At 39.0% G+C, this 9,344-nt stretch overlaps 1 protein-coding gene and 1 non-coding gene across 2 annotated transcripts; one reads left to right on the forward strand and one right to left on the reverse strand.

Moving 5' to 3' along the window:
* Positions 1-312: 312 nt before the first annotated feature.
* TRNAH-GUG (transfer RNA histidin (anticodon GUG)) lies at positions 313-384 on the reverse strand. Its single transcript has one exon. It is a non-coding gene; the product is annotated as a tRNA-His (tRNA).
* A 496-nt stretch (positions 385-880) lies between these two features.
* Positions 881-4,632, forward strand: LOC104599209 (uncharacterized). The gene is made up of 5 exons (XM_010261652.3): positions 881-1,372; positions 2,365-2,512; positions 2,659-2,885; positions 3,016-3,192; positions 4,131-4,632. The coding sequence occupies exons 1-5, from the start codon at positions 1,184-1,186 to the stop codon at positions 4,215-4,217; spliced, it is 828 nt and encodes a 275-aa protein (XP_010259954.1). The 5' UTR covers positions 881-1,183; the 3' UTR covers positions 4,218-4,632.
* The last annotated feature ends 4,712 nt before the right edge of the window (positions 4,633-9,344 follow it).

The following is a 9,344-nucleotide window of genomic DNA, read 5'->3' on the forward strand; positions in this document are numbered from 1 at the left end:
CATTAAATCGATTTGGTCAGTGAACCGTTGATCTGGAGTCAGACTGTCAAACCATTCGACTCGGGAACGGTTTTGACCATTTTTGAGGTTTTTTAAAATTTTAATTTCTTTTTATTTTTCTGTCAAAACAGGCTGTCCGTTTGGAATAGACGGTTGGACCATTCAACCTGGGAACCGGACCACAGAACGGTTCCCCGTCCGGTTTCCCTATTTAGACATGGAGAAAGCTCATTGGCAAGAAAATAAAAGGAAATGAAAAGCAAAATAGCGTATTATAGAATCATTCGTTGCTTTGGCAAAAGGGCATATCAATGTGGCTGCTGGGATTCGAGCCCAGGTCTCCACGGCCACAACGTGGAATTCTTACCACTAAACTACAGCCACACAGTGGTTGAAACTTAGACTGTATTCAATTTGAAAGGAAAAATAGGGAAATTTCAAGCTCAAAAACCTTGCCATGCACATGAACAGCATCAATAGCTCTTCTTGAATAAATTCAATATAAAGAGTTAAAGGGGCTTAAAGCTAATTATTGGCTTGGCTACGACCTACGAGGTTATATATAAGTGGAAAAGGAATTGAAGTTCATTGTGGATGGGTTGAAAGATGATGAAGACCCCCAGGCCCAGGCCCATGGAGATGGAGTGTGGGACCACTTGTTGAGGATTGCCAATAGTATTGCTTTGCTTTGCGGTGGGCCAGTGGCAGTAGTTGCTTCAAGTCAGCACGAGATGAAATTAAATGATAACCGAGATGTTCCTGATATGTGGCTGTCGTAGTGTCTTGTGAGTGGTGTAAGATCCGCTCGTCCCACGTGGCTACGATGAGAAGTGCTCCGTGGCTACACAATACAAATGCCTTTCTCTGGTACATCTTCATCTCCTCATCTCGTCAAATTATTTTTCTTCAAACTCAGATACCAAACCCACGAAAACGGCTTCGCATTTGTGCTCAGTTGATAAAAATTAAATTCCAATTAAAAGAAAGAAGATACGAAAGAAGGAAGTTGAGAACTATTTGATAAGTTGCGTTTATAATCTATTTCAACACCAACCTTTTTGAGGGTTTTGGAGAGTATCAGAAATCCCAGAAACCTTGGAGGAGCTTCTACTGTATTTTATTTTTTTAATACTTCTTTCCGATCAAACCTCAGGGTTTGGGGGGATACTAGGGTTTGGTGACAATGTCTGCAGGAGTTTGCGGCAAGCGTCTGGGTTTCGAAGAAATCTTCGGATCTTCGACGCCGTCGTCGTCGGCCAAGAGATCTAGGTATTCTATTTTTGGTTCTCCGATCCGTTCGGCTGATTTCGGGTTCGGATCTGATGATAACATCTTGACTTTGCTCCGTATGTTCCCTGCCATGGATCGTGAGGTACGCTTGCTGATGAATTGGTTCTTTCTGCGTTTCCATGTGCTGAATTTTAAATTTTGTAGTGAATTCCACTAACATGCTTGCTCCTTTTTTTGTGATCTTACTCATAATTAATTCAACGAAATTCTATGGTTACTCATGTGTATGTTTGGTTTTGATCGGAATCGAGTTCTTTCTCGTAGAAACAATTTTATTTGGAAGAATTAACTACTAATGTTATTTTGTAGTCTATAGTCATGCAACCTGTGTAATTGCATAGGAATTCATGTTCGGTTTGTGTTTAATTATTTAAAATTTTTCATACAAGTTTTTTCTTATTTTCACAAAATTTCAGAGCAAAGTTTGTTGCTTAAAAGCATATTTTTCTGTTTTTCTTTTTTGCTTTGGAGGCCTGGGAGGAGGTTGAAGAATAAGTCACGGCGTCTAATGAGGACTAAATCTACTTAAAAACTCCATGATTCGGCATGTTATTCTATTGCTGAATAGCCTTTGAATTTCAGATATTATTCATGCTTGAGTTTGCAATTTATTTCAATGCTTCTAGAGACTTTAGGGAGAATCAAAACTTGCGACCTTGTTGTCTGAAGTTGCATTGGAGTTCAAATTGACTTTACACTTTCTATGCAGATAATTTAGCTAGCTTTATAGGGCAAAATTCTGATTTTCTGTTTGAAGATGAACTGAGGTTTTAGTTTTAGTTTATATAATGATCTATGTGATTTCATCCCATCTTTCAGGAACATGAAGGGATGGTTTTATCACTTTTGTTATCAAAACGAATTTGATGCTTTGATCAACTCCTAGCATGACTGCTAATGGTGCTAAGCTTGTCTATCATGGATTAGAATTTTGATGTTAATGCTTTGGTCAACTCCTGCAATTATGTCCATTACGTCTCTCTGCATGATAAAATTTTATTCATTTGTTGCTTTGGGTTCTCTTTTACTTTTGAGGTTGTAAGCTTATAATCTTTCATTCTTGTTACTGTTTAGGTGGTGGAAACTATTCTCAATACTCACAATCATAAAATCGAAGATGCTATTGAGAATCTTCATGCTCTATCCCTTGCTGGTGGTTCTGCCAAAAATGGATCTCAGAGCCTTGATTCAACAGCAATTGCAAATGGCCCCAATGTTCCAGGTCAGAATGGGTTCTTGGATTCTATATGCTACAGTACCATTTCCTCCAGAGTGTGGGTAATAAAACTAGTTTATCTTCAGCAAATTACTTTTATGAGTCTTCTAAATCTCTTTCTTTCCCTGATAATTTTGCATGTCTATATCCAGATAATACAAATGGTCAGACATCAGAGCAGGAAATTGAAGACTTACGGGTTGATTATTCAATTAGTGAATCTACAAGCTCTACAGGTACAGATGGATCTAAGTGGGTAGATATTTTTGTTCAAGAAATGATGAATGCAACAGATCTCGATGATGCTAGGGGTCGTGCTGCTAGGATCTTAGAGGTTTTTGAAAGGAATGTTGTTGCTCATGCAAGGGCATTAGAAGAGGTACTCAGCAGTTTCCATTCAATTATTAGAGTTATTATGTTTCTTGAAATATTGAAGTGGGATATGCATATTTATTCTGCTCTCACCAAGAGCTCTTTTACCTTGGTTTGGTACCCTTTTCATGGAGCAGCAAGAGGTAGCTTCTCTGAGAGAACATCTGCAGAGCTTATTAAATGACAATCAAATACTAAAGAGAGCTGTTGCCATCCAGCATGAACGAAGTTTGGAGCAAGAGGAGAAGGTTAGGGAAGTACAAGAGTTGAAGCATATGATAAGTCAGTACCAAGAACAATTACGAACATCAGAGGTCTTTCTCTCTCTCTCTCTCTCTGCCATGCTAGAGATGCCTCTTTGTTAGTATGATCCTATACTACTGTGGGGATTAGGAAATCTGTGATCCTTCTCTTTAGGAAAGTTAGCTAAAAATAAAAGTGAATTATTTCTACTGAATGTGCTCAATATTGGGCAAACTCCATCGATCATTTTGGGCTGATCATAAGTTGGAAACTAGAGATTTTTGGGCCCGGCAATTCTGTGTTCCTAAAGTAGTCATTTGAATTCTTTGGCATTGGGACACAGAAATTGAATTCCTATCCATTTTTGCTCACTTATTCCAACACAGCCCTTTGTTGAAAGTTGGCCAAAGGAGGCTTCCTTATGGCAACTGTTCCTTACCCGTCTGATTTGAGCTGATACCAGGTACAGTAACATGCTACCAGTTAAATTTTCTTGATGAGTGTCGTATAGTTGTTCAAGGTGTTCAATTGGAAAGATCTGAAAAGAATTTTGCTTTAGTACCTGTCTTATGAAACATGACTAGTTTGCAGAAAACGACCAAATTGCAATTTTTTTCTATCAAGTAGATGATAATAAACAAAAATTGATAAGGGTGTTTTCATGTCGATCATCCAAGTTTTTTCTGAATTATCATGTGTATGGTATCACCAGCCATGTTGGTCCTCTAGATCCAACTCTCTCTATTAGAAAAAAGGTTAAAATTAAAAATGAAGGATTGGCTCCTTTTTTTTTATCATATGAAAGTTGTTTGGGACTGTACTTCCTCCAGCCTTGTCGTGTCCAATCATTTTCAGTTCCTTGCCCAATGTCCTGAACGTTGAAGGTTGAACTAATAAATAACTGGCTGACAAACGTGAGAACAGAATAGCGGGACCAACATTGGGTAATTGCCTTTTTAGAATAATCTGTGCGGATACTGACAGATGAAACTTATTTTATTTGGTGCAGCTTAACAATTACACACTGAAGCTCCATCTACAGAGGGCACATGAGTATAGTTCCAGTCCAGGGCATTTTCGTCCAGATGTGTTTTAAGCCTGTCACTCTTGAGCGTATTTTCCCTGCATTTGCTCGTGTATTTTACTTCATATTGTTGATACTGCAAAAAATTGTGAGCCGACGTGGAAATTGTAGTTCTGCTTCTGCATGTTAACCAATGCTGACGAGATCATCCATCCACTTTTGCGTCTTTCTATATACAGTTGCGGCAATTTCGGTGTTTGAGTTACTCAGCTGGTTATTTGGCAAGTGTCAAGTTGCTAGTCATTTTAAAATAGAAAATTTATTTTGTTTTAGAGTGCCTGAATCAGTTATACTCACAGCTTGTTTCGCAGTAATGTAAATTTGAATATTTGATTGACAAAGAGGAACTGCCTGGCCTGTAATAGTTTGTAAATTATATTTCTTTTAACGGGAGAAAGGATTTTGAGATGAATGTTTTCTTAGAAAATTTCGTCTTTTGTTTTGTTTTCTTTTTGAAGGGCTAGGCTACGACCATGGTTTTCAAAACCGGACTGGATGGTTGGACCAAAAAAACCAGGAACCAGTCAGGTGACCATTCTGTTTTTTTCCAAAATTGGATTTTTCTTAAAAACTGTTGATTTTGGTTAGCAAATCGCTGATCCGGGTGGTTAATCGTTTGAACGGTTTTGACTGTTTTTTATTTTTTTTTGTCAAAATGGGTTAACCGTTTGGTTTGAATGGTTGAATTTTTTGACCCAGGAACCGGACCCCTTACCGGTTCGTTCTCTGAGTCAGTTTTAAAACCTTGGCTTCGACTAGACCAGCAGGAGACCCTACCAACCCGCTGGTTGGCACCTTTCGTCTGTTGGTTTTTTTATTCTGATTCTTCTAATAGGTTCTATTCAACGTGGTTATATGTGACTATGGGAGTTATGGCTCCAGCTACCTAAGAGGCAAAAAGAAAATTGAAAACGATTGTATACACAACCCATTCGAGTTCTAAAATTGGGGTGAGGCAAGTTGTTTGCTTGTTGCACTTGCATCTGTTCTCCAGATGAGGCTAATAGGCTGTAAAAGAGAAGGAATGAAAATGGAGCACTTTCGTTCATCTCTGGGTAGAGGTTTGTAACCATTTCTGAAATTCTCATTGTACTAAATTAATTGGCTTTTTGCAGAGACTCAGCTTGTTTGAGTTGAACTTGGGTTCGTTTCGTTGCCATTTGTGCAGGTAGGTAAGAAAACTATGAACAGGATAAAAACCGGACAACTGCTGTCTGCGGGGTGGGTCAGTATTAATCTGTAGCAGGGGAACCACCCTTTTATATGCTTTGGGGCAGTTTTAATCCGTGGGAAAGCACCTTTCTTTATGGAGAGCCGAATAGGTAAAAAAAAAGAGGGTGATTTTATTGATAGTTGGACCAACCTTTCCCAAAAAACCTGCAACCGAAGGTTGTGCATTAGACATTTGAATATGATTTTCAATAAAGATGAAAAATGGGGAGGGAGACCATGCAGAAAGTCAGAAGTTGATAGAAACAAGAGCTTGTTAAACCAACTGGGTTTAGAAGAAATAAATAGTGGAGGGCCAAAGTTCACTTGGAGTAACAAGAGGAAGGGTTGGGACTTGTGAAGGAAGTCCTAGACAGGGCTTATGCGACATAAATTGGAGGAATAAATTTAAGGATGCCTGGATCAATCATTATGTAACAATCAGTTCTGATCACACCCCCATTATTCTGGACCTAGAGGTAAACCTCTCAAAGAAAGGAAGATCTTTCAGATTCGAAGAAATGTGGACAACCCATAGTGACTGCCCAAAACTAGTTGAAGAATCTTGGATTGAGGAAACTGGTGAAGGAGTTCAGGAGAGCATAAATAAGAAAAGTTCTAAGGAAATGGAACAAAGAAATTTTTGGTAATGTCCGGTGCAGGATTTCTGAGATCAGAGATAATCTCCATCAAGAGCTCTCTAGAAGCCAGGTTGATTATGACAGTCAAGATTAAGAAGTTAGAAGGAGAGATGGAAACTCTGTTAAAAATAGAGGAAATACTTTGGGCCCAAAAATCCAGAGCAAATTGGCTAAAGTGGGGGGATAGCTGAATAGAAACACTAACTATTTTCATAAAGTCACCTTGAATAGGAGGTCGAGGAATAGAGTAATGAAATTAAAAGATAAAAATGGTGATTGGGTTGAAGGTCAGGAAGCAATTTGTAAAGTTTTTGTTGAACACTTTAGTAGAAATCACTGATTGCAGATTTAGTTGAATTTCTTGTGAAGGGAAAGAGGAGGAAGATGAAGATTTCAGCAGTAGAGAAGAAAAGAGTAGGAAGTCAACCAGGATTCTTAGATAAACCCTAGCCGCCAACCCCTCATTATAATTTATACTTAACTTAAAAGGATGAGATATTACAAGGATGCCCTTAGTAGGGTGGCTACTAATGTAGCTAAATAATCACAACTTAAAAACATAAACTAATGGGCCTAAAGCCCAACAACTTCCTAACTAAATAACTTAAAATAAGAATAAAAACAACTAGGCCCAATTCAACACTCCCCCTCAAGTTGGGAGTAAACGTCACACATTCTCAACTTGCGTAGATCATGCTCCAGCTTGTTCTTTGCAACACTTTTTGTGAGAACATCAACGAGCTGCAAATCAGAAGCAATGTATGGAAGACAAACTTCTCCAAAAGTCACTATTTCTTTGATAAAATGTCTATCCACTTCAATGTGTTTAGTTCGGTCATGCTGGACTGGGTTATGGGCAATGTTAATTGCTGTCTGGTTATCACAGTACAACATCATAGGCTCTTCTGCCTATACACTAATTTCTTCTAATAGGGAACGGATCTAGAGAAATTCTAAAACTCCACGTGCCATGGCCATGTATTTAGCTTCAACACTTGATCTTGCAACCACTGTTTGTCTCTTACTCTTCCACGAGACAAGGTTACCCCCAACAATGGTGCACACTCCTGAAGTTGATCTCCTGTCATCAAGGCATCCTGCCCAATCTGCATTTGTATAAGCCTCTAGTTTCAACTGTCAATGATCAGTAAACAATATGCCTCTTCCCGGGTGTCCCTTCAGATAAGCAAGAATCTTGTCAACTGCCTTCCAATGCTGGACTCATGGAGCATGCATGTATTGACTTACCACACTTACTGCATAGGAAATGTCTGGTCTTGTCATACACAAGTACAACAGCTGACCCATAAATCTCTGATATCTCCGAATGTCCTTTATTGGCTCACCTTCTGATGCATTGATTCTATGGTTTTGATCAATAGGGGTACTGATTGCCTTCGTTCCAAGCTTCCCTGTCTCTTGATGAAGATCCAAGACATACTTCATTTGAGAGATAAAAATTCCATGTTTTGATCTTGCAACTTCAATGCCTAAGAAGTATCACAATTCTCCAAGATCCTTAATTTCAAATTCTTTATGTAGATTCATTTTCAGACAATCAATCTCACTTAGGTTATTCCTCGTGACAACAATATCATCCACATAAACATTTAAGACTGACACCAAAGATCCCCTTCGCTTCACAAACAAGGTATGATCGGATTGAGTCTGAGTGTAGCCAAAAGCATTCAAGGCCTTTCTGAATCTGTCAAACCATGCTCTAAGAGATTGTTTCAAGCCATAAAGTGACTTCTTAAGACTGCATACATTTCCCTTTTCAGCGTCATTGTAGAATCTAGTAAGAAGATCCATATACACTTCATCTTACAGATCCCCATTTAGGAAAGCATTATTCATATCAAGTTGAAATAAGGGCAAGAGTATGAAGCAACAAGAAAAAGAAGTATTCAAACAGAAGTCATCTTTGCAACCGGTGCAAAGGTCTCTAAGTAATCAATGCTATAGGTCTGTGTGTACCCTTTTGCAACAAGTCTTGCCTTGTACCTTTCTATACTTCCATCTGCCTTATATTTTACTATGTAAACCCATTTGCACCCAACTGTCTCCTTGCCCTCTGGTAGATCCACAATGTCCCATGTCTGATTCTTAATCAAAGCTGCCATCTCTTCCTACATAGCTGTCTTCCACTCAGGTTTGGAGAGAGTCTCACTAACACCCTTGGGTATAGACATAGAGTCAAGAGAGGAAAGAAAAACACGGTATGAAGGAAAAAGTCCAATGTAGGATAAGTACTGTGAAATACAATGAGCAGTACACTTTCTCTTCCCTTTTCTGAGAGTAATAGGAAGATCGAGGTTATCTGTAACAGAGTCAGTAGAATCAATGGGAACTGAAATAGTAGCGGGACCAAGAGGAATACCTGAATCCATGTCAATTAAATCTGGAGTCTCTAAGGAACCGACAGGAAGTGATGTGAGTTCTGCTGTAGTGGAATCAACTTCCTTGTGAAGTATTTGTTGTAAGTAATGCTGAGAAGCAGGACGCAAAGGAGGTGGTAAGGTAGGTGACACAGGAGGTGGTAAGGTAGGTGACGCAGAAGGGTCAAGCACAGGAGTAGACACAGGGACTAGAACTGGAAGAGGAATAGACTGCTGACTCCCTTCCCCAAAATACTCCCCCTAAGAAGGATTCTTTGAGAAGAAGTATGTGGATTCAAAAAAGGTGACATCCATGGTAACATATTGGATCCTAGAGACTGGATCATAGCAATAGTACCCTTTCTGATTTTTTGCATATCTAAGGAAGACACACTTTTTTGCCTTGGGATCAAGCTTTGAGCAATGAGGACCAAGGATATGTGCAAAGCAGACATACCCAAACACCCTGAGAGGAATATGAAACATCTCCCCCTCAGGAAAAAGGAGACTGAATGGGGTGCTGAATCCAAGTATACGAGAGGGGACCCTATTAATTAGATATACTGCTGTGATAACTGCATCACTTCAAAACTGAACTAGAAGTGTAGATGTGATCATCATGCTTCTTGCAATCTCAACAATGTGTTTGTTATTCCTTTCTGCAACACCATTCTGCTGTGGACTATAAGGACAACTGCTCCTGATGGACAACACCATATTCTAACAGATATGAGGCAAGGTGTTTTTCAAAATATTCCTTGGCATTGTTTGATCTGGACACCTTTATTCTTGTTCCAAACTGTGTTAGCACCATCTGATGAAATTGCCTCACCAAGGATAGTACTTCATTACGGGATCTCATCAGGTAAATCCAAGAGTATCGTGAGAAATCATCTACAAATAAGAGAAAA

Source organism: Nelumbo nucifera, chromosome 2, assembly GCF_055504915.1.
Source record: "Nelumbo nucifera cultivar China Antique chromosome 2, China Antique-T2T, whole genome shotgun sequence".
Classification (NCBI taxonomy): Eukaryota; Viridiplantae; Streptophyta; class Magnoliopsida; order Proteales; family Nelumbonaceae; genus Nelumbo; species Nelumbo nucifera.

Coding starts and splice junctions, on each gene's coding strand:
- LOC104599209 (XM_010261652.3), top strand. CDS start 1,184: ATGTCTGCAGGAGTTTGCGGCAAGCGTCTGGGTTTCGAAGAAATCTTC. Junction 2,886..3,015: donor ATGCAAGGGCATTAGAAGAG/GTACTCAGCAGT, acceptor TTCATGGAGCAG/CAAGAGGTAGCTTCTCTGAG. Junction 3,193..4,130: donor AACAATTACGAACATCAGAG/GTCTTTCTCTCT, acceptor TATTTGGTGCAG/CTTAACAATTACACACTGAA.